General features: G+C 55.3%; 3 protein-coding genes across 11 annotated transcripts; 1 reads left to right on the forward strand and 2 right to left on the reverse strand.

The window, feature by feature from the left end:
* The first annotated feature begins 2034 nt into the window (after window positions 1-2034).
* CCDC120 (coiled-coil domain containing 120) lies at window positions 2035-16693 on the forward strand. Of its 3 annotated transcripts, none has more exons than XM_029239895.1 (10): window positions 2035-2222; window positions 6121-6284; window positions 9813-9903; window positions 10046-10179; window positions 10845-10985; window positions 11340-11643; window positions 11990-12052; window positions 12353-12527; window positions 12659-12757; window positions 14100-16693. In XM_029239895.1, the coding sequence occupies exons 3-10, from the start codon at window positions 9855-9857 to the stop codon at window positions 15034-15036; spliced, it is 1902 nt and encodes a 633-aa protein (XP_029095728.1). In that variant the 5' UTR covers window positions 2035-2222; window positions 6121-6284; window positions 9813-9854; the 3' UTR covers window positions 15037-16693. The 3 variants fall into 3 exon arrangements, with proteins under 3 accessions (XP_029095728.1, XP_029095731.1, XP_029095730.1); XM_029239898.1 differs by lacking the exons at window positions 2035-2222; window positions 6121-6284 and adding an exon at window positions 6997-7024 and having other exon boundaries at window positions 11349-11643; window positions 14100-15014; window positions 15515-16693; XM_029239897.1 differs by lacking the exons at window positions 2035-2222; window positions 6121-6284 and adding an exon at window positions 6997-7024.
* Window positions 16694-17110: 417 nt separating this feature from the next.
* Window positions 17111-20293, reverse strand: PRAF2 (PRA1 domain family member 2). The gene is made up of 3 exons (XM_029241123.1): window positions 19758-20293; window positions 18385-18602; window positions 17111-17951 (listed from the first exon to the last, which is right to left on the reverse strand). Exons 1-3 carry the CDS (start codon window positions 19934-19936, stop codon window positions 17812-17814), a joined length of 537 nt encoding a protein of 178 aa, XP_029096956.1. The 5' UTR covers window positions 19937-20293; the 3' UTR covers window positions 17111-17811.
* Window positions 20294-20397: 104 nt separating this feature from the next.
* Window positions 20398-25681, reverse strand: WDR45 (WD repeat domain 45). Of its 7 annotated transcripts, none has more exons than XM_029241121.1 (11): window positions 25663-25681; window positions 24011-24082; window positions 23808-23882; window positions 23614-23718; window positions 22638-22746; window positions 22426-22520; window positions 21849-21928; window positions 21528-21736; window positions 21349-21450; window positions 21120-21265; window positions 20398-20873 (listed from the first exon to the last, which is right to left on the reverse strand). In XM_029241121.1, the coding sequence occupies exons 2-11, from the start codon at window positions 24063-24065 to the stop codon at window positions 20764-20766; spliced, it is 1086 nt and encodes a 361-aa protein (XP_029096954.1). In that variant the 5' UTR covers window positions 24066-24082; window positions 25663-25681; the 3' UTR covers window positions 20398-20763. The 7 variants fall into 7 exon arrangements, with proteins under 7 accessions (XP_029096954.1, XP_029096948.1, XP_029096952.1 ...); XM_029241115.1 differs by lacking the exon at window positions 25663-25681 and adding an exon at window positions 25526-25620; XM_029241119.1 differs by lacking the exon at window positions 25663-25681 and adding an exon at window positions 25531-25549.
* Between the last annotated feature and the right edge of the window lie 2008 nt (window positions 25682-27689).

Raw genomic sequence — 27689 nt, forward strand, 5'->3', positions numbered from 1 at the left:
GAGAGTGGGCAACCTTGTCTTGTTCCTGATCTTAGTGGAAATGCTTTCAGTTTTTCACCATTGAGGATGATGTTGGCTGTGGGCTTGTCATATATGGCCTTTATTATGTTGAGGAAAGGGGAACAGAGATTAAATGTATTTGGTGCCGCAACTAAGACCCGATGCAACCAAATTAATTAATTGATTAATTTTAAAAAGTATTTGGGGGCTTCCCTGGTGGCGCAGTGTTTGAGAGTCTGCCTGCCGATGCAGGGGACGCGGGTTCGTGCCCCGGTCCGGGAGGATCCCACATGCCGCGGAGCGGCTGGGCCCGTGAGCCATGGCCGCTGAGCCTGCGCGTCCGGAGCCTATGCTCCACAACGGGAGAGGCCACAACAGTGAGAGGCCCGCGTACTGCCAAAAACAACAACAACAACAACGAAAACAAACAAACAAACAAACCAAAAACAAAAACAAAAAACAACAGCAAAAAAAAGGTATTTGGGCATGAGGGAGCTTATAGGGATAATGAAAATGCTCTAAAACTGGATTGTGGTGATTGCTGCACATTTTGATAACTTTACTAAAGTAATTGAATTGAATTGCATGCTTAAAATGAGTGACATTTATGATACGCAAATTATACCTCAATTAAGTTGTTTTAAGAAAAGATCATTGTCACAACAATGTGAATGTACTTAATGCCACTGAACTGTACCCTTAAAAATGGTTAAAACGGTAAATTTTATGTTATAGATATTTTACCATAATAAAGAAAAATGTAATAACTGCAAAAAAAAAGATTGTTGGAGGATGCTTTGTAATATATTAGAGTCACTGAAGAATGAATTAGGGTGTGGATAAGAGTCATTGGAGGGCTTGAGGGACACATTTGGGGTCACTGGAGTATGATTTGGAGGTTCAGTTGGGTAACTACAGAAAGTTAGTGGTTATGGAGGTTTGTTGAGGACTGTTGGAGAGTCCCTCAACTTCGGGGTCGGAGTTTGGATCAGTGGAATGTGGTTTGGAGGTGGAGAGGGTGTTGGAGGGTAGTTTGAAGTGCAGCTGGGGGATCCACCTTGAGTAGTTGGGAGTACATGGGAGTTTTGCCAGGAGTGGGGTTGGTCAGTGGAAGGTTTGGTGGTGGTGGTGGTGGTGGGAGTTCATGGACCATGGTTTGGAGTTAGAGCACGTGACTGTTAGAATTGATCAGGCGTGCAGGTGGGGGCCACTCCAAAGGTAGTTGAGAATGTTTGGGGTGGTGTTGAGGGCTCTTTAGTGCCATTTGGGGATCAATAGAGTATGGTTAGGACGGTACGTGGAGAGTGGTTTAGGGTCATGGAGGGTGTTTTGGGTGCATATTGGGAGTAGAGGGAGGGTGATTTGGAAGTGATCTTCGGAGGTTAACAGTTTCAGGGCTGATTGTAGATGGTTTGGGGGAACAACTTGGGGGTATTGGAGGGTAGCTTATTTGTACAGCTTGGGTGTCCAAGGAAGGCAGATTGGGGGTACTGCTTTGGTATCAATGGACAATAGTTTGGGGATACAATTTGGGAGATGATGGAGTGTGGTTTGGAGAGCATTTGGGGCACCGGAGGGTAGTTGGGGGAATTTAGAAGTGTGGTGGTGGCTGATAGAAGGCAGTCTGTGGGTAATTCTTGGGTGCTCATTGCGGGGTGAATTGGGGTGAGGGGCGCTAGTCTGATCACTGAGGGGGCGTGGCCTCGGTAGGGGACAGCTCCACGGCCCTCGCGAAAGCCTGTGCGCAAGCGCTCCGAACTGGTTCGCTCTTGGCGCTCCCAGGGCAGGGAAAAAAAAAAAAGAAAAGGAAAAAAAAAAAAACAGAAAAAGAAGACCCGAACTGGCGCCTGCGCACTTGGTCTCCGCCGCTGCTGTGGTCTCGCGCCCCGCCCCCTGTCTCTCCCCCCCCAACCCCGCCCCTCCAGGCTCGCGCTCAGCGGCGGAGGTGGCGGTGCCGCTGGGAGCGGACAGACCTGAGTTGAAGGTGGGGGGCCGGGGTCCACTGCCCTCGGCCGAGCGGCTGCTACCCTCCCACCCTCCCCGCGCCCCCCGTCTGGCCCCCAGGGTTAATAGTCGCACGGCCGAACGCGGCCCACAGGCAGGGCGCGGAAGGGTAGTAGGCACGAGCCCGGGAACGAGCTGGGGGCAGCGAGGGAGGGGCGCTCCCACCACTATTTCAGGCCTGCACCGACCCCGCCTACGCCGCGGGGCGAGGACCCTCGGTGAGTAACGCCCGCTTGGGGTTGGAAGGGAGGAGACGGCGGGGTGAAGGCCCGGAAACGCTGACCTGCGATGTACCTGCTCGTGCACCCCCGACCTCTGACCCCGTGGTCTCCCCATCGACCCCTGCCTTACCTGGCTACATCTTTTTTTAACCTCGAACCCCGTCCAGTCTTGGCCGCAGGAGCTCTGGTCTGACCCCTGACCTAACCATATTTTGGCCTGGTGTGATCCTCAACCCTTGTTTTGTACCTCTAAATCCAGTCCTGACCCCTAACCCCATCCAGTTATGTTCTCAGCATCCTTGACCTGACCCCAGATCCTTGCCTGACCCTGTTCCATCTCTGAAGCTCATCGTGCCTTGTCTTGATCTCCCCAGTTTCTGTCCTGATGCTTGACCTGCCTATTCTCTTGTCCAGTCCCTGAACTCCTTCCAGTCATGTCCTGTACCCCTAACCCCAGTCTGATCCAGGTCTGTCCCAATTCCTGACCTCTGACTTATGTACTTTCTCCCCACCCAGTACGATCCCCCGGGTCCCCCTCCTGTCTCCTGAACTCCATCCTGGCCCACCACCTTTAGACTGTCCCTCTTGCCTCCTGCCATGTCCCTGCCCCCAAACCTATGCTGTTTTCCCTTGTCTTCTCTTGGCCCATCACTGTCCTCGTTCCTATCCTCATTCTGTCGTGGTCTTTTCCTGTTCCTTACCTCCACCTTGAACCTGCTCTTTTCCCTATCCTCTTCCTTGAACCGCTGTCTTGGCCTGTCCCCCATCATGTCTTCTGACTACCGTTTTATACTGATCCTGATCCCTGCCCTCCTCTTTTGTCCCCTACTGTCCCCTACTTTTTCTCTGGCCTTTGTCCATCCTAGCCCCTGGCCAGTGTCCTGGATTCTTCTCTGTCTTATCTTTTGACCTCCATCTTACAACTCTGATTCTGTTTTGTCCCTTATACCCCTTCCTGTCCTGAGTCTTCATTCTGCCCCAACCCCAGGCCCCTGTTTTGCCCCTTCCCATGCCCCTCCACGCTGTTCAGATCTCCCTCCTTCGTAACACCCACTTTCCGTCTCCTCTGAGCCCAGAAGGACAGGGGTTCCATTATACCCTGGCCGTGAACTTGGAGGTTCCACTGTACCTGTTATCTCTGAAATTCATCCCAAATGCTTCTCTTAGCATGAGCAAGAGCAAGCAGCCTTGTGGGCCCCGTGAGGCTGAGGGAGTTTTCACATGTGATTTCCCCCACCCAGTGATCTCACACAGAGCTTGCATTTCTCTCCCTGCCCCAGGAGGGCATGGAACTCTTCCTGTGCCCCCTATTCTCTCCACGTGTGAAAGAACACCCTAAATTATTCAATGACTCTCTGGGAGTCTTTGAGGTCTGGGTCATGTTTCCAGCCTTGCTAGGTTGGGGGCTGCCCCATGTAGGGGTGGGGGTCTCAGGGGTATGTGTGAGTCTTCTAGATCACGTTACCCCCGTCTCCTGGTCTTGATCCCAGGTGCAGTGATCCCTGCTTTCCTGGCCTGGAAAAAAGTCCATCCTAGGCCAGAGGCTTCAGGGCTTGGTAGGGGTAGGATGGGGGCAGGAGTTTATCCTCCTCCTGTCAGCAGTAAGCAGTACAAATCTTGATGCTGAGTCCATCCTACCTCTGTGGGCAGGTCTGTGTGTATTGGGGGGCCTCTGTTAGAATCAGGCTCATCCAGTAGTGACAATAACAACAACAAGAAAAATAAGAAGTTCTCTTACTGTCTGAATCACCTTGATTTTGAGGACAGACGGGGAAAATTTGAATAGTGAGGAAGTAACATGTCATTCAATTATGTTTTATTACCGTATTTCTCATAGAGAATAGTGAGAGTTTGAATAATGAAATATCAGACCTGTTTCATTTATCCAAAACAGGTATCCAAACCTATTAATAACAGCACACACATCCCTCACTGTCCCAGTATATTTGGTACACAAGTTCTGAGAGGGAGAGTTTGGATAGTTCAGACAGTGAAAGATATTATCTGAAGTTATTTTGTTTTTGCATTTTGCAGAGTGAGAAATGTAGGGAGAATTCAGATAACGAGGGGTAATGGCTCTAACTCAGAAATGTATTCAAATCTATTCATTTTCCTGTGCTCCAGTGGCAAGAGTTGGGATAGTAAGGGTACCGCATTTTATAAATGTATTTGGTTCCTCTATTTTGCCTGGTGAGTAAGGAAAGCTCAGAGAGTGAGGGATACCAGTCGTATCTCAAAAATGTATCCAAATCCATTCAGTTCCTGTATTTGGATAGTGAGAGTTCAGACAATTTTTCTGAATATATTTGGTTCCTGCATTTTTGATGTTGAGGAGGGAGAGGTTGGATAATGAGGGAAAACAGCTCTGTTTCAAATATGTCTGGTTTGGCAAGTAAGGAGGGTTCTATATCTGGGCGGCAAGTGGGGAGGGTTTCGAGGCTGAGGGATACCAGCTGTGTCTCAAAAGTGTGTGTGTGTGTGTGTGTGTGTGTTTGATTCCTGAGTTCGGACTGGGAGGAATACTTGTAATTATGTATGACATATTACATATACATATTGAGCACTTACCGTGGGCCAGGCACTGTCCTAAGCAATCTTTGAATGTCTTAGCTCCTGTCATGCTCCCAACCCCCCTGTGAGTTTTATACTGCTGTCAGCACCCCTATTTTACAGATGAAGACATTGAGGCACAGAGAAGTTGAGTGACTTGTTCAAGCAGTCACACAGCCGGGAAGTGGCAGAGCTGGGTTGAATCTCAGACCCACCACTTGCTAGCCCTATGGGAGGCCACAGGAGGCTCAGATCCCCGCTGGGGTGGGGCTTAGAGGTGGTTGTCTTCCAGACTGTTGAAAGCTGTGGACCAGGGCAATGATGTGTGTGGGTGACTCCGCCTTGCCTGGCCCAAGAGACCCAGTTACCTGCTCTTCCCTCCTTACTCTCACCCCAGCCCACCTCTGCCTGAGTTTATTATTGTAGTTATTAACAGTTGTTAATGATGTGGTATGAGTTTTCTTGCACTTTGAAATGTCTTCCAAAGTTACTTTGGCCTCCATTGGCTCTGTTAGCACCGTTTCCAAATGCAGAAATCTAAGCCTTGAGACTCAATCTGCATTGCTGGCCAGATACACTTGTCCCTCTTGGCTCTGATGTTTTTTTTTGGCCGTGCCACACGGCTTGCAGGATCTTAGTCCCCCGACCAGGGATCGAACCCGTGCCCCCTGCAGTGGAAGTGCAGAGTTCTAACCACTGGACCACCAGGGAATTCAGCTCTGATTTTATAAACATCCCCCTTCCCAGCCTCCTTGGTGTCCCACAAGAGGTGGGAGAGGCCATGGCTGAGAGGACACTCCCCACCAACACCCAGCTGCCCACCTTGTGGCTGCTGCCTCCATCAGCCCCAGGCAGTGAAGGGAGGGAGAAGGGGGTTGATGAAAGGGGCCTTTGGGTCCTGTGCCGGAAATCTCACACCCAGGAAGAAAGGTGGGCAGGGTGGCGGGAAGCCTCAGTAACACGTACACTGGGGTACACTGGGCATTGCTGATACAGAGCAAGTTCCTCTCCAGGCTTGGCCCACCTGCCAATTGGAGAGGGAGCTTTCCTCACTCTGCTCTATCACATCTTGGCGTGGACTGCTGTCGGGGCCCGGGTTGGGCTTGGGCCCTGAGGTCACAGAGCAGATGGTCCCAAATGGAGCTCAAGATGTGTGGTGTGTGCCGGGGCAGGCCCAAAGCCCAGGTGGTGGTGTGGGGGAAACAGTACATCGCAGAGACTCAGAGCCCTCCATTTCCTTGACTCCTGACCAGAAATGCCCCAGGAGGTCGGGGGAGGAACTGGGGAGACCCAGCCTGGATGTGAAGAAGCATGAGCCCCGTTTCCCACTCCTCTTCCCGTGCAGGAGTTGCCTCTGTCAACTTGCAACCCAGGACCCAGCCCCCTGAGTTCTGATTCTACCTGCTCTCATGACTCTGTGATCAGAATCGGGCCTCTTCACTTCTGCGAGCCCCAGATTTCATCTCTCCAAGCTGGCTATGAGGAGCTGGGTCTGTGCCATCGTCCCAGGTTTGTAGGGGTCAGGAGGGGTTAAACCACCAGTGTGTTTCTTCCATTTGCTAGGATGATTTCTTCTGAAGCTGCAGAAGGTGGTAGGGTCTTGAGACATGGTCTCTCCTTAGAAAAGTGGACCTTGTCTGTCCCAACTTGGGAAACTATTACCCCAGTGAGGGTGGGAATTGCCCTAAGACCTTCTCCCACCCCTGCCTTGCCCTGGGAGGAAAGAGTAGGGGTGTCAGGAACGTGGAGTGCTGCCAAGAGACGCATACCCGAGGTACCCCAAGTCCTCTCCTGTGCTTACAACTCCCCAGCCCTCCATCCCTTGGCTCCCAGGTAGTACCCTAGGGTGGGCAGGGTCTGATCTGGGTACTTGGACAGCACCAGAGGCAGTCGCCACTCCCACGACCTTTAGCCCTTCTTCCTCAGTCCTCTGTTAGGTGTATGGGGTGAGGGGGGAGGTCCAGGCTCTCTTCTTGGCCGTGCTGGACACCCTGAGGGGACTTGGCTCCAAGACAGCTCCTAAGGGTGGCCGGAACCCTGGTGTCAGGCAGGCAAGGGTTAAAAGGTATGGGCCGGCCCAGTCCCTGGCCAGGTAGGCTGGGCCATTGCCTAGTGGGAGGCGGCCTAGGCATCCGCCACTGCGCTCACCCACTTATTGCCACTACCAGCCGGAGCAGGGCCTGGTCGATACAACTATTTTTTTTGAGGTACCTGAGGCCACTCCACAGCACCTCTCTGCTCTGGCATTGGTGAGCACCTGGGAACAATGGGCCCAGGGGCGAGGGGTGGGGGGAGAAGGGCACAGGGTGTGCTGAAGTTCCCTGTGGGAGAGAGCCAGGTCTATGTGAGAGGCACAGCGAGGAAGGAGGGCCTGGCTAGAGGGGCGAAGCCTAAAATGTCCAGTTTCCTTTCCTGGCATGAAGCTAATTCCTTGCCGGAAGTGGACGAGGGGAAGGGATGGGGGAGAAGAGAAGCCAGCGTCCCCCTTCTCTACTCCCCGCTACTTCCTCTCCCCCTTCCTCCCCTGCAGGGGTAGCCTCTGCCCTCCTTCAACCTGGGGCCTAGCCCTCTAGGAAAGCCCAGACTGGGCTGTTGAGAAACTACTTCCCAGCACCTGCCTGGTCCTCCACACTGTTCCCCTAGAGTGAGGGCAGTAGGGGAGGACCTCTGGGGCGGTGTGGGGAACAGTCCCAGACATTGGGAGTTTGTATTTGCTCCGAAGGTGGCGGGATGTGGAAATGGGGGTCCCACTGAGGTGTTGGGGTGCCACCCAGGTGAGGTGTCTTGCTTGTAAATAGTCATTACAGCCAGGAATTTCTTTCTCGGCTGTGGTGTCAGAAGGGCAGACCTGAAAAACCTGCTGGGCCCGCCTCTGGGTGTGTGGGGTGCCCTCTGCAGCTATCTTGCTGCAGCCCATCCTGGGACGGGACAGGGACACAGGGTCACCAGTGGGGAGACCCAGGGGCTGGTGTGGGGGTGTGTTGGGGAGGGGACTGCTGGGATTCCCCCTTCTCACCATCTTTGGGTGGGAACCAGGCAGTCCCAGGACCCCAGGCCAATATGCAGAGGGTAGGTGAGCAGAGGCAGAGGCTTGGGAGCAGGTGTGAGCGTGTTGGGGGTGTGGAGCGTGGACCCTGCCCGATGACCCCATGACTCAGGCCCTAGCTATGTCCCCGAGGTCAGGCTGACAGGGTGGAGTCGGTGTTCCTGCCTGTACCCCATGCGGACTTCCAGGATGCCACGAGCTCCCAGGGAAGGAAGGCTCGAGGCATCCCAGTATGGGATGTGGGACCAATCCTGGTGAACGGGCCCACTGGGGAGGAGTTGAGGTTCCTGTTGAGGTGGAGGAAGGTTTAGAGTTCCTCAAACCCAAATGGGGGCTGGGGAAGAAGGAACCCCAGGAGCTGAGGGGCAGAGGAGGCTAAGCTGGGACCTCAAGGAAAGCCTGCCATGCCGCCAATGTCAGACCTTGGAGGGGGGTGGTGAGGGCATGTGAGCACCTCTGCAGAGCACATGCTGCTGCCTGGATGTGCAAAAAGGCTTTAGGGACTGACCCCGCCCCTGCTGTTGAGGACAAGGAACCCCTGCTTTGTGGGAGGGGCACAGACCCCGTGGGGTGGGTGGGAGGACTGCTGATAAGCTGGTGGCACCCTATTAGCAGCTTGACCACACCCCCAATGCATAGATGGGGAAGGGGCTTGAACCCATCCCTCCGTGGCTGCCTGGGTCTTCACACCTGGCCACCATGTCACGACAAAGTGCGGGGCAGGTGGGGATGGGACCTCTCTGGCCTCATGAGGTCCTCCCAATCGCCTGCCACCGAGGTCAGGCCAGGTGGTGGGAGGTGATGTCACCTGGCTGCCCAGCTGGGGACTGAGCAGGCTGTGGGACAGAGGGAGCAAACTCCAGAGGAAGGGATGAGGGCAGGGCTGGCAGCCAGCCAAGGCCGGCTCCATGGTCAGCCAGGGTGTCTGGGGGCAGAGAAGGAGGCAGGAGGCAGTCAGCTTGTTATCTGCAGCTGTGGGCTCTGCCACTCCCAGTCCCAGCAGGCTGACTTCCCTGTGCCGGGTGCAGGACAGGCTGGCGTGTGGGGAGGGGCTGGAGGGGTCCTGAGGCCAAGTGAATGCTCTCCCTGCTGCACCAGGGCCGCGGGATAGAGTTGGGACAAGTAGCGACCCACAGACCACAGTCATTCTTTTATTCACCCAGCAGACTTTCATTGAGCACTTGATGTGTGCACAGAAGTGTTCTGAGTGCCAGAGATACTGATACATTTTCTGTCCTCCTAAATATACAAGGGAGGCACCGTCTTGTTTGACAGCAGTTGTGAGGGGACAAAATGTGGGGGCCCACCTCTGGAAGTGACACTGAAGCCCCAGAATGTAAGAGAGGACCAGGGGCTGGAGTGGCGAGAGGTGAAAAGTGCACTCCGGACAGCAGCGGCAGCCTGCACAAAGGCCTGGAGGCCTGATGGGCTGGGAGCTTATGAGGGATTGGTGGGGTTCAGCACCTCTAGTAAGGGGGAGTGTTGGACCGGAGGGGTGGGCCTGGCTGCATCTGTAGTGAAGGGCAGGTTATTTCATCTCTTTGTGTCTTACTCTCCTCATCTCTAAAATGGGGGTAATAATAATCACGGAACGGCCATCACAGGGTGGTTGTGAAGATTAAATGTGGCATAGAACGTAACTGTTCCAGGCACCCAGGTGCTGAATAAATGCCTACTGTTCTTGTAGTTGGTTGAATCTGTACCATTAATTCTCCCTTCCCAGGCAAGACTCCTGACTGTGGCCCATGGGCCTCTGAGGAGGCATTGTAAGTCCGCCCAGCTCCCCACTTGCTGTGCTCCCACTCAATGGGAAGGGAACCAAGGTACCAGGGCCTTGACATTGACACAGATTCTGAGAGGGCAGGCCAAGCAGTTGGGCGGGGTCAGGGTACCCCTTATTCCCAGCTGGGGTGTGGGAACCTGGGTAGAGGGGGAAGTTGGCAGTGCACACCGGATGTGCTTCCTCAGTGGCTCCCGTGCATCACTGCTAGGCCTTGTCCAGCCATCAGCCACAGCCTCTTGACAACACCAGGATGGAAGTCAAAGGTCAGCTGATCAGCTCTCCCACCTTCAGTGCCTCAGGTTAGTATCTGGTTCCCCCTCCTGCTGCCTCCTCCCCTGCTCTGAGTCACCACCTGCCCACTGGGGAACGGTTGGTCCCTGGCCCCACAGCTGCCACAGGCTGCCCTGATTGCCCCCCGATCTTTGCTCCCTCTGTGTCCAGCTGCCCTGTTTGGAGAGGCTGCCCCCCAGGTGAAGTCAGAGCGTCTGCGGGGGCTGCTCGACCGTCAGCGGACCCTGCAGGAGGCCCTGAGCCTGAAACTTCAGGAGCTACGAAAAGTGTGTCTCCAGGAGGCGGTGAGGGCCGTACCCTAAGGGTGTCGGTGGGGGGTGAGGAGCAGGCATGAGGTAGGCAGACTGCGGTGGTGATGGCTGAGCCACTTGTCCAAGGTATAGATTCCCCAAAGCTCAGCTTGCATGTCTGAGAATCAATAAAATATGGTGATATTTTGCCACCATCCCCTATCAACAGTTTGAAATCCAAAAAACCTCAGAAACAAAACAAAACAAGTTATTTCCAAAACTTGGCAGTGAAACCTGACCTGAACTGACATGGGGTGATTTACAGTTTCAATTTACCCCCCTTGCCGTGAATGTCCACACCGTTTGCCAGAAATAATAATGCAGTTCAGAGCATGCAGCCCAGGCCCTGAATGGAATGTCATATAATATGCAGTGTACAGATGGTGTCACCTTTATAAAAACTATGAAATTCTGTATTCCAAAGCAGGTCTCCCTGCCTCCCGTGCCCACTGCCCTGGGGACTTGGGCCACTGAGGGGCTGAGAGTCTCTGCTGCACACCCACCTGGTGGAGAATTGGGAGGAGGAAGAGAAATAACAGGCATGGGTGCTGAGCAGGGCTGGGCTCCTAGTAGGACTTCTGTACCTTCGGGGGTCGTTACTGCTTTGCCACATCCCCCCAACTAACCCTTGGTAGTCTCTGACCCCTGCCCCTGCCCAGGAGCTGACTGGCCAGCTGCCCCCTGAGTGCCCACTGGAGCCTGGTGAACGGCCACAGTTGGTCCGCCGGCGGCCGCCTGCAGCCCGCGCCTACCCTCCACCGCACCCCAATCCAGCACACCACTCCTTGTGCCCTGCCAAGGTGAGCAGATGGGCGTGCAGAGCAACATGGGGGTGGAACAGGAGCCCGGAGGAAGCCGAGAGCGGGTTGCAGCCAGGGGAAGAAGAGGCTAAGGTGAGGAGGGAAGGAGCTTGAGGGAGGTGGGTTCCAGGTCTGAGAGAGGATGCTGGTCCCTGTCAGGATAGGCCTCTCACCCCCAGGAAGATGAAGAGGCCCAGCCCTAATCCACACAGGCCCTGCCCCCAGAGGGAGAATAGGCCACCCCCAGGAGGGGCAGGCCCCGCCTCCTGCGTAGCTGGGCTCTGCCACCACTTGGTCCTGGTGCTTGGCCATTTCCCTTTCCAACATTTGGTCCTGTCCCACCCTCTCGGGTAGGCCCCGCAGGAGCTGGCGCTCGAGGCCCTGGAGCGCGAAGTGTCAGTGCAGCAGCAGATTGCGGCAGCTGCCCGCCGCCTGGCCTTGGCCCCGGAGCTCAGCGCCGAGCAGCGCCGACGTCGGCGCCAGGTCCAGGCAGATGCTTTGCGGAGGCTGCATGAGCTGGAGGAGCAGCTCGGGGACGTCCGGGCCCACCTGGGTCTCCCGGGGATCCCGCCACCCCAGCCCCTGCCGCTGTCCACTGGGGCAGTTATCGTTGCCCAGGGAGTCTGCCTGGGCACGCGCCTCGCTCAGCTCAGCCAAGGTGAGCCAGGCCCTGTCACCCCACCAATGAAAGCGGGAAGGTGGGCATTGGCTAAGGGACATGGTAGAGGTGGAGTGGGTGAGCAGCCAGTGAAAAGTGGGAGGTAGGTAGAACTTAAGGGGCCCTACGAATAAGACGAATTGTGTAAAGTGGCTCCTGGGCAAGGGTGGGGCCATTGGGAATAGGCATCAGGAAAGTGAGGGACCAAGCCTCTGGTGGTCTTGGATTTAGGTAAAGGTGGATGCTTGGGAAGTGTACGGGATGGGGAGGAGACGGCCCAGTGGTGTAAGGGGATGGCGCCCAGACCTTGCATTGATAGGCCGGGGTCTCCCCTTCTTATCTGTAGAGGACGTAGTCCTGCACTCGGAGAGCAGCTCCCTCTCAGAGTCTGGGGCCAGCCATGATAATGGTGAGGACCCCTGTCCCCCAAATCTGCCCATTTTTTGATGCTTAGCCCCCACCCTCCCTCTTCAGCTCCTCTTTAGCCATGACCCATCCTCCAATGGAGCCCCCATTTTCTTTGCTTCAGTCCCCCCACCCCACCCCATCAGCCCCAGTTCCTGCCTCATCCCTTAGCTCTTCCTCAGCCTGTCCTACCTGCTTAGCCCTCTGCCCCTCCCTACCTCCCTAGCCCCTGCCCTTTGCTTTGCCCACAACCCTTCAGGCACCCTCCCATTGAATTCTCCCCCACTTTCTCCCTTCCACTCAGAGGAGCCCCGTGGCTGCTTCCCTCTGGGTGAGCGCCCTTCACCACCGAAGGCCTGGGACCAGCTGCGGGCAGTATCTGGGGGCAGCCCTGAGCGGCGAGCCCCGTGGAAACCACCCCCGTCAGATCTTTATGGGGATCTGAAGAGCCGGCGGAACTCTGTGGCCAGCCCCACCAGGTGAGGGTGAGCCCCTCCCCTCCTTCCCCAGGAGCCAGGAGTGGGAGCTGAGCCTGGGCTGGTAGGAGGGCCTGCTGCTAGGTACAGTCTCTAACCTGGATCCCCACCTATGCCTGCTCGTCTCTGTCTAGCCCCACACGCTCGCTGCCCAGGAGTGCCTCCAGTTTTGAGGGGCGAAGTGTGCCTGCCACCCCTGTCCTCACCCGGGGCGCTGGCCCCCAGCTCTGCAAGTAAGTGGACTCTGAGGGTGAGATTGAAGACCAGAGGAGGGAACCGGTAGTTCTAACTGGGCGTGTTGGGGAGAGCATTATCAAAGGGTGTGGGACATGAAAGACTGGGCTTTGAGTCTATCAGTTTTATTCTGATCTTCTATGTAGGTTGTATGAAAATGCAAGAATTTTATTTTTGTTTCAGAACTTTTTTTCATAATGCACCCTATTGCATGATAAAGAAATATAGGTAAAATATCTTTTGGAATATGTCATATGTGTATATGTGTAATATCACATTATAAATAAAAATTTTTTAATTGACCAAAAAAAAAAAAAGAGAGAAGAAAAGAAAGGCTGGGTTTTGAAAGGTGAATAGGAGTTGTCTTGGTGGAGAAGGGGGTGGGGATCTGGGGCAGAAGCACCAAAGTTTGAGAATGAGCTTTTCTGTGCATTTTGGGCAAGTCATTTCCCTTCTCTGAATCTTTGTCTCCTCATTTGTGAAATGGGGATAATAATATCTGCCTGTGGAAGATACTGTAGGCATAAATGAGTTCTGGTTAACATGTACCGCGTACCTACCATCTGCTAGGAATCAGTGCTTTACTTGGTATCAAACTCATTTAATTGTCACAACATCCCTGTGAGGTAGGTGCTATTATTATTCCCATTTTAGAAATGACGAAACTGAGACACAGAGAGGTTAAGTAACTTGCTAGTAAACTGAAGACCTGGTATTTGAACCCAGGCAAGTTTGACTGAAGAGTCCATGCTTTTAACCATGGTACTCTACTACTTCTTAAACAAATATGTACTTACTAAGTGCCTACTTTTTCCGGGCTGTGAACAAAACAAAGTCCCCATTCTTGTGACACTTGCATTCTATGAATAGTGGCTGTTGGGATGATAGTTTTGGGTGGTTCATACACATGATGGGACAGAGGATTCAGGAAGGGTCTTGAATTCCTGGCCTAAGGTTTAGGCCCTCATGTTAGAGGAGGCGGGGAGCCCTGAGAAGCACCTTAGCAGGGAATGAGGGGTCAGATGTGTCAGGAAGAGCCCTCCGCCCTCCCCTGCTAGCATTTCCTCTTGAGCCCTACACACACTTACATCTCCCTCGGAGCTAACAGTCCCAGGCACCCCTGTACATTTTTAACCCCTCGGCTCCCCAGTCTGTGGCAGAACCTCTGCTGCTCTTTACAGGCCACTACCTTTCACCTTTATACACACAGCTTCTAATCCTGGGCCCATTTTGGAGGTGTGGAAGTGAAGGCTCAGAGAGAGGCAGGATAGGGAGGGCACTCATCCCATCTCCCTGATATTTCTGACCCTTCTCCCATCACCCCCACCTCTGCGCCCCCAGACCTGAAGGCCTCCATTCTCGCCAGTGGTCCGGCAGCCAGGACTCCCAGATGGGCTTCCCCCGGGCGGACCCTGTCTCCGACCGTGCCTCCCTCTTCGCAGCTCGCACCCGCCGCAGCAATAGCTCCGAGGCCCTGCTGGTGGACCGGGCAGCTAGTGGGGGAGCTGGCTCCCCGCCTGCACCTCTGGTTCCCCCTGCCACTGGTACCCCAGCCTGCAAGAGCAGTGAGGTGCTATATGAGCGCCCCCAACCAACTCCTGCCTTCTCCTCCCGCACGGCTGGCCCCCCAGACCCTCCCCGGGCTGCCCGGCCCAGCTCAGCCGCCCCTGCCTCCCGCGGGGTCCCCCGGCTCCCGCCTATGTGTGGGGACTTCCTCTTGGACTACTCCCTGGACCGGGGCCTGCCCCGCGGTGGCGGCGGGACAGGCTGGGGAGAGCTGCTGCCCACAGCTGAGGTCCCAGGACCCCTCTCTCGCCGGGATGGGCTCCTCACCATGCTCCCAGGCCCACCACCTGTGTATGCAGCTGACGGCAGCAGCCCCCTCCTCCGCAGCAAGGACCCCCACAGCCGTGCCACCCGCACCAAGCCCTGTGGCCTGCCCCTGGAGGCCGCTGAGGGCCCAGAGGTGCATCCCAACCCTCTGCTGTGGATGCCCCCACCCGCCCGTATCCCCCCAGCTGGTGAGCGCAGCGGCCACAAGAACCTTGCCCTGGAGGGGCTGCGGGACTGGTACATCCGGAACTCGGGACTGGCCACAGGGCCCCAGCGCCGGCCTGGGCTCCCCCACATGGGCCCGCAGCACCCGCCCTTCCTCCATGCCCGCTGCTATGAGGTGGGCCAGGCGCTGTATGGGGCCCCCAGCCAGGCGCCACTCCCGCACTCAAGGAGTTTCACGGCGCCCCCTGTCTCCGGCAGGTATGGGGGGTGCTTTTACTGATGGGTAGGGGTCTCTTGAGGCAGATGGCAAAGGTGTCCAGGCCAGGGAGCCAGCTAGTCATGGTAGCTAATGACATGGACCACGAGAGAAGTAGCTGCAGCCTTGGCCCGGGGTCACTGGGCCCTGCCTGACTCGCATTAGTTCGTGGGGTCTCGGTGGAGGGGTATCTTGGGTCCTGGTAGCAGCAGTTCTTCACCAAGCTAATACAAGAATTTTAATATTTGAACAACCAGTGCATGTCAGCTGAAAATGAGCCTTGAAACTAGGGTGCTGGGAGGAAGGGACGTCCTGTGCCCCTTGCCTTTTTCTTCCTCTTTTCACCACGCCCCACGCTTGCGAGCCTAAAGGTGCTGTCCTGTGCCTGCCTCCACCTCTTTAACGAGCCTCTTTTCCTCTCTCTTTCTGTGTCTTGTCCGTCTTTTCCTCTCTCCTCTGTCTTCCCACCCTGTCCTCCGGATTCCTGCTACCCCTTCTAAAGATACTACGCGGACTTCCTGTACCCCCCGGAGCTGAGCGCTCGTTTAAGTGACCTGACGCTAGAGGGGGAGCAGTCCTCCGGTTCTGACCCCCAGACCCCGGGGACACTGGTCTGACCCCTTCTCATATGCCCCTTGTTGGCCTGGGTATGACTTCAGTCTGGGGAGCACACAGCTGACCTCGCTGAGCCCTGGGGTGTGGCTGCTCTCGGTCCTGGGGGGCACCAATGTGATCTTCCAAGGCCCCTGGCTCCCCGTGGGCCCACGAAGGTGTCTGACACCCTGTGTCTCCTCTCACGCTGTGCTGGGGACTGGGGGCCCTCCGCCAGCTTAAAAGAGAGGAGAGGGGATGATGTAATGGGAACTCCAAGCCCCTTCCTCCATTTCTGTTTACAGTTGTGATCTAGGTATTCACTGTCTTCCCTCAACACTAGACGTTTTATAAAAAAGGAAACTGTGATCTCGTCCTGGTTGGGTTCATTCCTGTCCCCATGACCAGCCTGTTCCATTCAGGAGCCCCCTCCACAAAACGAACCATATAGGGTCTCAGGGCCCACTTTGGGGCAGCCAGGAGGTTCCGGTGTGAACAGAACTCCCTGCCACTCCCCACTGGGGCAGTTTTTCTTGGGGAGGTGCCCACATTGGGAAGGAATGAAGTCTCTGCCCACATTTGGAAGGACTGAAGTCTGGGTGGGGGGCTTGTGTTCATTTTCTCTCCCCCAGGGTGCCTGAAGGCGCCCCAGTCCCTGTCTGCCTGTCTGTGCCCGCTGCCTCTGCCCACAGAGTGAGACGACCCAGCCTTTGGCGGCAGCCTCCTCTGCCCCGACTATCCCCAATCAGGAGGCCCCGCAGGAGGACCAAAGGGCAGAACCATTGGGTGGGTTGTGTCCTGGGATGTGGCGGTGGTGGAACCTGGCGTCTGGTAGATGCCAATGAAATCCTCAAGTGACGTCTCGCCACGGGTTATGTCACACCTTCCTTGGCTTTCCTTCCATCCACCACTTTTTAAACAAATCCACACGAGCTGTGTTTTCTATGATACCTGTCTGTGGCTTTCTGGAGCTGGGGGTTCCCCTACCCCCTTTACCTAGTGTTAAACTTTTCTTTTTGTACTAATGGATCTGGGCCCAAGACACTACCCACACTGGAAGGGGATTTCTATAATAAATGTGTAAACTGAACCCATGCATTGCTTCCCTGTCTGCCTTGCCTTGGGGGCCCACATCTTTACCTAAGACTAGGTAATGTATTTTTACAAGAAAAAAATATACAGCATCATGGAAACAGCCTGTGATAATGTCATCTGCTTTGGTTTTACTTGCTTTGTGATGTGGGGCAACTTCTTTGCCTGTCCGTGCTCAGATTCCTAGCCAAGAGCCCTGAGTAATACAAATGCTGGCAGCAAACACTCCGTGCCCTTAACTCCCTTGTGTGTTAATGCCACCCTAGAGGTAATAGGTTCAAGGAAGGAACTGAGAGCTCCTCCTTCAGCCCACATATTTGACAGGGACCCAATCAGAAAGTCTCTGGTAGAATTGAAAAGCAGGTCACTTCTGGCCATTGAAACACACAGACTTTACCCAGGAGGCCCAAATGGGCTTGAGCAATGCAACAGCCTTTATTGTTGTAGCAACACTGATATATATGCCCCATTCCTGGTCAGGGCTACCCCCACCGCACCCCACCCCTTGGTCCTTGTCACTGTGGAACTTTGTGGGGGGTGGGCTGGGGAGTGGCAGGATCCCTAAGCAGAGCTGGAGGGAGGCAAGTGGGACTGGTGAGTGTTGGGGTCACCTGGGACCAAGGGTTCAACTGGGTCAGGATACCTGAATCCTCCACCCAGATGGGGGCTGAGAACACTTGGATCCTCGGTTCAAAGCTGGGGTGGCGTCTGGAAAAGCCTTGGTCCAGGGTTCAAGATCTGAGAATGCCTTGGTCCCAGTCCCCAGCTTTGGGGCTGAGCGTGGGAGATAGGTGGGTCCCAGATTGGGGTTGAGGGGGAGTGTCTCTGGGCCCAGAGTTTGAGGTTGGCCATGGATGCTCTGGTCTCCAAGCCCCAGTTTTGGGCTGGACGTGGGTGTCTCTGGTTCCCAAGTTCAGGGCTGGGAAGACTCTGGTTTCCTAAACTGGGGGGCTGGGTATGAGGGAATATCCCAGTTTGGGACCTGGGGGAAGGGTTGCAGTTGTCCTGTTTTTTGAACTGGGCAGGGGCTCCTATTTTGAGGACTGGGAAAGGGCTCTGGGTCTGGGCCAGGGTGGGGATGGCATTCTCCATGTCTTAGGTACAGATCCCAGGGCCCTAGGATCCAGCCTCCTGTTCTTGTCCCAGCGCCTCCAGCAGCAACCCCATTGGCGTCCGCTTGAGACCAATGCTCTCGATCTGGTTCTCAATCTTGTTCTTGAGGTTGCGCAGGCGCAGTGACGCGTGCACCAGGATCACTGTGGGCAATACCGAGAGGAGCGGGGTCAGTGGGATGGGACATCAGCCTTTAGCTAATGGGGGCCCAGAGAAGGGAACTGGAGCACAGGCAGACCAATGGCGTGGTCGGTAGCCAGGACGCCTCTGAACCCTGCTAGTGTGGCGGAGTAATGAGCTTCGCAACAGGGGCGTGGCCAGGGAGGGTGCCCAGTAATGGGGACGTGGCCGGTGGAAGGCACTTCATACTAGCAGTGACGCCCAGAAGGGCGGTTGTAAGAGGGGCGTTCCCAGGGAGGGGAGCAAAGCCAGGGAAGGCGCTTTGTAAAGGAGGTGTGGCCTTGCCCGCCGGGTGTCCCAGCCCCCTCTCAGCCCAGGAACCAGGGTAGGGCGGGCCTGGCGCCGTTTGCGAGCGGTGGCCGTCTTCCCGGCCATCTCAGGGTAGTGGAGACTCACGAAGCACGGGCCCGGCGATGCTGAGCAGGAAGGTGCAAGCGCCGCCCGCGGCCCAGAGAACGAGGAGGCCGACGGCAAGCACTGCGGCCAGGCAGGCGGCTGGGTGGCTGCGACGGCAGCGGCGCACGGCTGCTCGAGTCTCAGCCGCCCACACCAGCATGCCAAGGGCCACCGCCACTACCAGCGTGCTTAGGAGGGTGTGCAGCGGGCGCACGTACCTGCGGCGACAATGGAACTAAGCTAGCCGGGCAGGCGGGGAGAGGGCCGCCTGGCCCCCGTGCCTCCCAGACCACCGTCCACCAGAGTCCGTGCCCCAAGAGCTTTGGTTCCCACCCCCACCCCCACCCCCCGCCCCCGCTCCGGACCCTCCAGCCCGGCAAATACTCCCGTCAGCCCTGTCTCCAACAGGTCCACCCTTCAGGGATTCCAACTCCCAGGAGCCCTGGGCTCCCCTGTGGACCCTCATTTATTTCTTGTCAATCCTACAGTCCCATCTTCCTGAGATCTCCTGCTTCAGGCCCTCCCATTCCGCTAGGCCCCAGAGCTCACAGCCTTTCCCTTCTCTTTCCTTCCGACCTTACCCCTGCAGGACCCACTCCAGCCGGCCCCCCCATCCCAACGTGCCCCAAAACCCACTCTTTGCAAAGGCCCGGCCCTTGCAAATTCCTCTTCCAGTCCTTCTGTTTCCATACATTTCCCTCTCCCCAGGCCCAGAGTCCCTTCCAGACTTCCCTTCAAATTCCCCCTCCAGATTCCCATTTCCTATAGATTCCTCCCTCCATCATTACTAGAACCCCTTCCAGGCTTTCAGTGCCACTTAACTTCCAGTCCTGCCCAAGTCCCTCTTCCAGGTTCTCCATCCCTCCCTGGTCTCAGGCCTTCCATCCCCAGGTCCTCCCTCTAGACTCAAGTTCCCCAACAGGTACCTGCTCCTGGAGCATTCCAATTATAGCCAGGCCCCTCTCCAAGCCCAGATCCTCCACAAGTCCACCCTTCAACTTGACCACGTCCTGTCCCTGTCGTAAGTCCTCCAAGGCCACATTAATCTGGCCCCATCACCCCTCAGGCACAGTCGTGTCCCACTTTCGGGCCCTCCTTATTTTCAGGTCCACACTTCCCCCTACCCCCGCAGGACCCACTCCAGCCGGCCCCCCCCAATCCCAACCTGCCCCTAAACCCACCCTTTGCAAAGGCCAATCCTTTCAGATTCCTCTTCCAGGCCTTCTGTCTCCCAGTTTCCCCTTCAGTTTCACACTCTACTGAATTCGCCCTTCAAGGTCTTGCAGCCCCCTCAAAATCCTGCGGGTCCACCCTCCATGCCCAGCGGGCGCCCCCGGCCAACCTGCGCCTCCCTCCCTCCCTCCCTCCCTCACCCGGCCAGAGCGAGACCGAGGCCGAAGCAGATAAGGTAGTTGGTTTGATAGTAGAGAAGGTTGTTGATGACGCGGTGGCACCATCGCTGCGGGTCGCGTGGATCCGGGGCCGCCAGACGCGCCGACCCCAGAACGAAGTCGTCCAGGGCGCGTAGCGGTGGCAGCCGCACCTCCGACATCCTGCCGGTCGATGTAGCTGGACCAGTCAGAGGAGCGGCCGGACTACAACACCCGTTCTACACCGCGCCACCGTGGGGCACACCGGGAAACGGAGTCTGGGCCCTGCAACCACTACCCTGACGACCTAGTGGACTGAGCAGGCGCAGCAGCACACGTGACCGAAAATACCAACAACACGCCGGAACTGTAAGGTAGCAGGGGCCGCTGGGAAATTAAGTCTCCGCCGCGGGGCGAGGCATTCCCGTCCACCCCCAGGCGGGGGCGCCACAGGGACGGTTCTGGGCAGTGCTGGCGTCTCTGGCACACAGTGGCCAGACATTAGAGGACATGCAGACTGTCAGAAGGACCCGAGCAGGATCCCACTTCCTTCCTGTCAGGGTCCAAGAGGTTCACACCTTTCCAGGAAACTCCTGCAGGGCTTTTTCAGCCTCATCTCCTCCAGGCCCCACTCCCGAGGTCCAGCCATAAATACTATTAAGGGCCTTTTATTCATATTCATCATATCAGAGATCGTCTCTTTCTGGGAAGTCTTTTAAAAATCCCCACAGGTTGGATTAGGGCACCCACTCTGGGTCCCTAGCAGTCTTCTCCAGGCTGGGAGCCCCAGGGGGGCCGCTGTCTCTCTGAGTCCCTGGCCTGGCTCTGCGGGCACACAGTCATCAAGAAGTGCTTGGGGCGACTGAGCTGTTTAGGCATTGCTCTTAAGAGTGGAAAGTGGGCACCTGCTCCATTAATGTTTGCTGGCTGGTGGCTTCCACAGCACTCCCACCCCCGCACAGGCTTTGCAGTCTGCCACTGCAGGTCCCTAGCACAACCCACAGGGTCCTTAAAAGTCATCGTCATCACAGATGTCAAGGTACACATCGAAAGCCTCTCTGTTGCAGTTTCCATCGGGAGTGAAGACATATTTGTGGAAGGTCCCATCTACACAGATGGCTGGAGGAGGGGGGAGGATTGGAAAAGGTTAGATGCTGCCAAAGCCACACACTCCAGTCCTCTCAGGTGTCCCGTGGCTCAGGGTCTATCTCCAGGTCTTTGCCACGTGCCATCTCCCTTAGTGATGATGGAAGTGAACCACCCGTTTGGCTCCCTCAGGCCTCCCATGTCCTAAAATTCTTTCAGGTCCAATTTGTAGGCCTTCGCCCATGCAGTACCCCCCAGTCAAGGGCTATTCCCACTCACCAATGACAGAGTTGACATTCTTGGAAGTGTTGCGACCAAAAGCACAGATGCAGGCTGACTCAGCAGGCACGGTGAAGCTCGCCAGGCTCCACTGAGAGTCCACATACTGCCCAATCATAGGCCCCACCTTGCCCACGCGAGCCAGCCTGCAGGCAACACTGGCTAAGCCCAGGTGTGATATATGGGCAGGGGGATGGGGGTGAGGCAGGGTGGGGCAGGAGGCACTCACGCAGAGCGGCGGTTGAGGCGGGTGTCCTTGAGAGCAAAGATGTGGACTGTGCCCTTATCACTGGATGCACACAGGAAGGAAGAATCATGGCTGAAGTTGATGCTGAAAGACAGACCAGCGGTGACGCCCACGTCATGTGGTGTGAGGTCAGGAGCCCACCAGGCATACCCTGTGCTCACCAGTAGAGGGTGGCGGGGTCAGTGCCTCGGCGCAGCTCCACCAGCTTCTCCTTGGACTGCGTGTCAAAAAGGCGAATAAGGGTGCCCTTCTGAGAGGCCGAGGCCACTACCGTGCCTGGCTGGTTCAGAGACACGCAGGCCACGTCGCTCTGATGTGCGTTGATGGTAAACGGAGCAGATGAGGTGCCGGGCTTTGTGCTTGCCAGGTCCTACGGTAGAAGGAGCAGTTTGGGCTTGGGGTAGGTGGTAAGGAGGTAAGTTGCCAAGAGTCCACAGGGAGAGCCAGCCCACCTACCCACCCCTGCCCACTGGACAGCTCACCACAAGTTGCAGGCTCCCGCACTTGTGTCCTGGGAACACTAGCAGTTGTTTCTCCAGGCTGGGGCAGAGGTCACAGAGCCCTAGGGTGGGGTGGGGGGCTGGTAAAGAGGACGTTGGGGCCAGGCAGGGTCTCAGGATGGACAGAGCTGGATAAGGGCCGGACTTCAACCTTCCATGATACATGTTACCCACAGAACCCACAGGGGGCTTGTCCTCAGGTGTGCTCCCCACCATCAAGGCAGATTCCCTGCCTCCCTATGCAGCTGTGGCAGCCCCAGGAGGCCCAGGAATCCCTGGCATACCCATTAATGTCCTTAATGAGCCTTTCTGCTCTGCTATCTGAGGTAGCCAGGGGTGAGGCGGGGCTGAGAGTAGAGAGAAAGAACTGGCTAAGGATGGGAAAATGGATAGAATGGGAGTACGGGCATCTCAGCCCATTGGAGCATCTCTATGCAAAGACTCTCTCCCTGCCTCTCTTTCCCAGTTACTCTCTGTGTGCCCCTTTCTATCTCTCTTCTGCCCCTCTGCCCCATCCACTGCCTCCTGCCACTACACCTGCATCTCTGGGTCCTCTCACCCTTGGGGTTGTCCCGGGTGTCAAACTCAAACAGCTTTCGGGGATTGTCGGGGAAGGAGTACACATAGATGCGGTTCTTCAGCACGATCACGATTCTGTGGGCATCACACAACACAGGATGGTCGTGAGGGGAGGGCAGGGTGCAGGACTAACCCTCTAGCCTGCTGTGGGGACCACCGACCTCCCCCACCCCCAGCCCACCTCAGGCTCACTTGTCATGGCGCATGCGCACAGCCAGCACTGGCTTGGTGAAGGTGAACTCCAGCACCAGCTTGTCCTTGGAGTCCTTGCCCTCCCGGGCATCGTCCCAGATCAGCACTGCTGGGCAGGTGGGTGTGTTGTCGGGGCCAAGGTTTAGGGTGAGGGGCAGCCCTGGTGACACAAGACCTACCCCTACTCCCCATGGGACCTCAACCCACTTGCTTAACCTTTTGCTAACACGCAATATGACCTCACACAGCATGAGCACTTGTAGATGTGATTCCTGAGAAGACAGGTTCTAGAACCGTTATACTCATTTACAGATGAGGAAGCTGAGGCTCGAAGGGGTTTTCTATCTAGCCAAGGACCTCACAACTCATCAGCAACCAAGCAGGGACTCACATCCAGGCCTGTAACTTCTCATCAGTAACTATTTCTGCCTCCAGGGTCCCAGCTCATACCCCCCAGAAGATTTCTGTGAGGAATCCTAGGGCATCTTTTGCCATGTCCCAGTGGGATCAACAAAAGCCCTTAAAATAAGATGGTGCTTGAGACTCAAAGCAAGAGGGCATCAGGGAGACAGCCCCAAGATTTTAAAACCTATTAGTTGTGTCACCTTGGATAAATCACTTAACCTCTTTGGGCCTCAGTTTCTTCATCTGCAAAAATGGGGATGATGATACTTCCTACCACACAGAGTCACTGTGAGGATTAAATGAGTTAATACATGTAAAGTGGTAACAACAGCACCAGGCTCACAGCAAGCGCTCCATAGGTAAGGACATGGCATACAGGAGGCATTCAACAAGTGTCTGTTAAATGAAGACAAAACACCAAGCTTCTCAAGTGATAAGATCCAGGACTTGTAAGACGTAGGCCTCACTGTGTGACTCTGAGTTACTCTGACATCTTCATTTGCCAGAGCCTCCGGGAGGCCAGGATTCCGGGGAATCTGGGCCAAGGGTGGGACCGGATGAGGACACTTACCTGAGATCTCTGAGAACTTGGGGCTGCTACCACCGCCCACCAGGGCCAGCAGGTTGGAGCGGTGCAGCATTTCCACCAGGCCCATGCTGCCCACCTGCTCATGGTCTGGACAAGGACCAGGGTGTCAGTAGGGGTGGGTGCCAATGCCCAGCCCAGCCCTTCTGCCCATTGCCCCTCCCCCGCCGACAGCTCACCCAGATGCCCCTTCTCCATCAATGGCTCCACGTTGTAGATGCGCACACCTGTCTCCATAGCGCAGCAAAAGCAGCCTGGGGACGGGAGGAATCCGGGCTGCCTCAAAGGATGTCCAGGTGGGAAGCTAGGGGTTTAACACCCACCTCTGGCCATTCTCTCCCTCCCTCCCTCCCAAAAGGGCACAGGCACAAGCCTCTCTCACTTTGATCTTGGTTGAAACGCAGACTGGTCACTCCTCGAAGTGGCTGCTGAGTCATGGTCCAGGATTGCTTCCCTGGACACAAAGGGGGGTAGGGTTGGGAAGAGTCCTGGGGTCTGTTCTCTGAGTCCTAGAACTCCTGTCCCCAACTGATTTCTTCTTCCTCCTCCCACTCTGCTACCTAACCCCAGCAGGACTGCAAAGAAGACAAAATCAGGGGGAGAATCCTAGGGTTTCCACTCTAAGCTCCCAAGACCCCAAAGAGCATGGACAGGAACATTCACATCTTCTTACACTTGGTTGACTCCAGCTCTCTCGGCCTACCCTGACCTGGACATCCCCACCTCCTCCTTACTCCCTCCCTGACTGACTGCTTATCAAGAGATAATGGGGTAGGGGGTATCCCAGTGATATCTCCTCTCCACCCTCAGCCAATCCTGGCCCCAGTGCCCAACATGGCCATGAACCACCCCCTACCCACTTCTCATCTTTACACCTGGACCCAGCACCTAAGTCTGCCTGTCAATAAATGGGGAAAGGGGGCTCAAACATCCACCTCTTCCTGCACCTCCCTGACCTGGCCCTGAGACCTGCTACAGTTGGTCCACCGCTCACAGGAACTCCCCCGCCACGTCCTTCTACTCCAACCTATTCTACCACTCCAGAGCTCTCTCACACCTTCCTTCCCCACAGGCTTCCTGAAATCCCTTCAGGATCCCATTCCCACTTCCACACAACCCCTTCTCATGACATGCTAACTTCTGTCCAACCATGGACAACCTGGACCTTTCCCCAGACCCCTGTATGCCCTAAAGACCCTACCTGAGGATTCCCTTATCACTCCAAATCCCCCACCCCTGGGACATACACTTCCATATGTTCTGCTGTCCCTGACTCTGACATGGGTTGGCTTGGACGTACCCCCAGAAATTGCATCCCCCTAAGGTTCCTCCTCCAGACCCCCTATCGTCTCCCCAAGACCCTGCTCCAGGGCACCCCAACCCCTCAAAACCCTTGCCCAGGACACACACTTCCCAAAACCCCTACCTGGGACAACTCAATCCCCCCCACAAGACACCTGCCCTAGACCCCCCTAATATTCTTGTCCCAGAGTCCCCATACTCCCTTCAAACCCCCATCTCCCCAAAACCTTTGCCCAGGCACACCCCTTCCCACTCTCCAAACGTCCTCCCTTCCCCCCTGTACCACCTCCACCGGACCGCCTCGCCCCCAAAGACCCATTCTTTAGACAGCCCCACCTTCCAAGATTCCTTTTTTGGGACCCCCATTCCAAAGACACTTGCCACCCAGGAACCCTGCCCAGGGATGCCTCACACATCGCTACCACCACTGATGTCCAAGACCACCCTCATACTCCGTCCAGTGCCAGCACCTACTCAAGATCCCTGTCCTAGATACACCCCCATCCACCAAGACCCTTGCTCAAAAGACCCCTCCGTCCCCCAGATCGCAACCAATTCTTGCACCATGCCCCAGCTCCCTGCCGCCTGCACTGACCTGACCTCTGCGCGTCCCCTGCTCTCGGTGCCGCCCACGGCCCGGCGTTCTGACCTCCCGGGCCTTAAAGCCCCACTCCCTTGTTTACATCAGGCCTTACTTCCGGGGGAGGGAGTCTGTGACCGGAAATGACTCACCCTCCCTGGAAAGCGCGGCTGCAGTCTTCGTAAACCAGCTTCTGGGTCTTTGGAGCAAAGAGAGGGAGCGCGGCGTTCTCTCAGGAGAGCGCGGGGAGCAGAGGACGCTCCGCCACGGCATGACTGCCTGAAGGAACCGAAGACGGGTGGGAGAGAGAGAGCCTTCCCCTCGCTGAGCGGAAAAGGGCGAGAATTCCGTAACTGGGTCCTCCTCGGAGAGCTAGCGGCGTTACCTTCTGGGCTAACAAGACTTGGACCTCCGAGGTCCAAGAGGGGCCGCCCCTGTTAGCTATTTGTAGTTCTCCCAGACTTCTAGGGAGGCGACCGGGGAGCCTCGAGGCGGGGGTGAGCCTGGAGACCTTCAAAGCTGAGTCTATCCCCATAGCCAGGGGAAGCCAGGATGGGATTCCCCACCCCACCCATGCTTCGTTTTATTTACAAAGTGAAAAAGTATTTTTGATGGCAAGAGGTATAAGTGTTCAGTGTGGGAGGAAAAAAGACCCCAATTATGTACATACTGGAAATATTTTTGTATGCAACTTATAAATTTTGAGATGTGGACTCACGTGTAGTTTTGAGAAATAATACAGAGAAATCCCATGTGCTTTAACACTTACTCCTGAAGGTAACATGTTGTATAGTAAAATACTACACTCAGAATGTTGACACAGGTGTGATACTAAGTATCACACAGTTGTGACACTGAGTATCACACAGTTGTGATATTGACACTCCGCCCATCCTTTACTTTTTTTCAAATATTGTTTTGATGCTTTAAAAAATTATTAATATATAATGGGCATCTGTTTTATTCATCCTTTTTAATTGATTCATGATATTCCATGGAATAAATGTATAACTGTTCAGCTGTTCCCCTACTGATGGCCATCTAGGTTGTTTGATGTACTGTGTTGTCAACATCCACAGACATATTTACTTGTGAATTTTGGCCCCATGTGCTACCCTAGGCGTGACTCCATTGCTGTGCTCCTCAGCAAAGCCAATCTTCTGGCTTTCTTCGGTCTCTACTTCCTCACATCCCAGAGCATATTTAGCTTTTTTTTTTTTCTTGGCCACGGCATGGGATCTTAGTTACCCGACCCGGGACTGAACCTGGACCCTCGGCAGTGAGAGGGCCAAGTCCTAACCACTGGACCACCAGGGAATTCCCAGAGCATATTTAACTTAATTCAGTTTGGCTTTTGTCACTTCCATGTCTCTGAGACTGCTCTTAACCAGATCACTGATGAGTAACAATCTTCCCAAACCAGCAGTCACTTCTCTACACCTTCCTGTAACCACCCAGCATATTCCACAGTTTCTTGCTCTCACTCTCTTTGTTTTCTCCTATATCTCTGGCTACTCCTCCATCTTTATCCAATTTCCAAATACTGTGGTATCCTTGGGTATGATCCTGGCCGCCTTACTTTTGTAGTCAGTATTCTCTCCCTAGGTGACTTCATGTTGTCTCATAGCCTTAATTATTGCAAATATTTGGAAGATCCACTAATTTAGGCCTCTAGCCTAGACCTCTTTCCTGAACACCAGACTCATATGCTATGGCCTGTTTGACGTGTTCACGTGGATGTCTCATAAGGCATCTCACATTTAACGCATCCAAACAGATCTCTTGAATTTCCCTGGCTCAACCAACCTCCTGTCTCCCTCATCTCAGCCAATGGCACCATAACACCCAGTTTGTCACTTGAGCCAAACAGCAGATATATCATGGTTGATTCTCCTTATTTGTCATTGGCAAATTCTGTTGGTCCCACTGTCCAAGTGGTATCACAAATACAACCCCTGGCTCATGCACTTTTAGTCAAGATGGAGTAACAGGGACCAAATTTGTCCTCTCACATGAAACAACCAACCACTGCCCACCCCCAAAAGGAAGAATACATGAAACAATGGTTTTTAAGACATACACATCAGACAGTGAAGGACAGTGATCCCTGAGAAATGCGAAAGAAGATGAGTCCCAAACTGCCCCAAGTTACCACTTGGAGAGTTTTTTTTTTTTTTTT

Source organism: Monodon monoceros, unplaced genomic scaffold (genome assembly GCF_005190385.1).
Source record: "Monodon monoceros isolate NGI ecotype Baffin Bay Population unplaced genomic scaffold, NGI_Narwhal_1 Super_Scaffold_22, whole genome shotgun sequence".
NCBI classification, from domain to species: Eukaryota; Metazoa; Chordata; class Mammalia; order Artiodactyla; family Monodontidae; genus Monodon; species Monodon monoceros.

Bases quoted from the DNA above. Each gene is read 5' to 3' on its own strand.
- PRAF2 (XM_029241123.1), bottom strand. From the start codon at position 19,936: ATGTCGGAGGTGCGGCTGCCACCGCTACGCGCCCTGGACGACTTCGTT. The intron at 18,603-19,757 runs GTGAGGGAGGGA...TTGTCGCCGCAG, and splicing joins CTCGGTCTCGCTCTGGCCGG to GTACGTGCGCCCGCTGCACA. The intron at 17,952-18,384 runs GTGAGTCTCCAC...TATTGCCCACAG, and splicing joins CATCGCCGGGCCCGTGCTTC to TGATCCTGGTGCACGCGTCA.
- CCDC120 (XM_029239898.1), top strand. From the start codon at position 9,855: ATGGAAGTCAAAGGTCAGCTGATCAGCTCTCCCACCTTCAGTGCCTCA. The intron at 11,644-11,989 runs GTGAGCCAGGCC...TCTTATCTGTAG, and splicing joins CCTCGCTCAGCTCAGCCAAG to AGGACGTAGTCCTGCACTCG. The intron at 15,015-15,514 runs GTATGGGGGGTG...CCCCTTCTAAAG, and splicing joins GCGCCCCCTGTCTCCGGCAG to ATACTACGCGGACTTCCTGT.
- WDR45 (XM_029241121.1), bottom strand. From the start codon at position 24,065: ATGACTCAGCAGCCACTTCGAGGAGTGACCAGTCTGCGTTTCAACCAA. The intron at 23,719-23,807 runs GTGAGCTGTCGG...GTCCTTGTCCAG, and splicing joins GATGGAGAAGGGGCATCTGG to ACCATGAGCAGGTGGGCAGC. The intron at 20,874-21,119 runs GTGAGTGGGAAT...CCCCTCCTCCAG, and splicing joins GAATGTCAACTCTGTCATTG to CCATCTGTGTAGATGGGACC.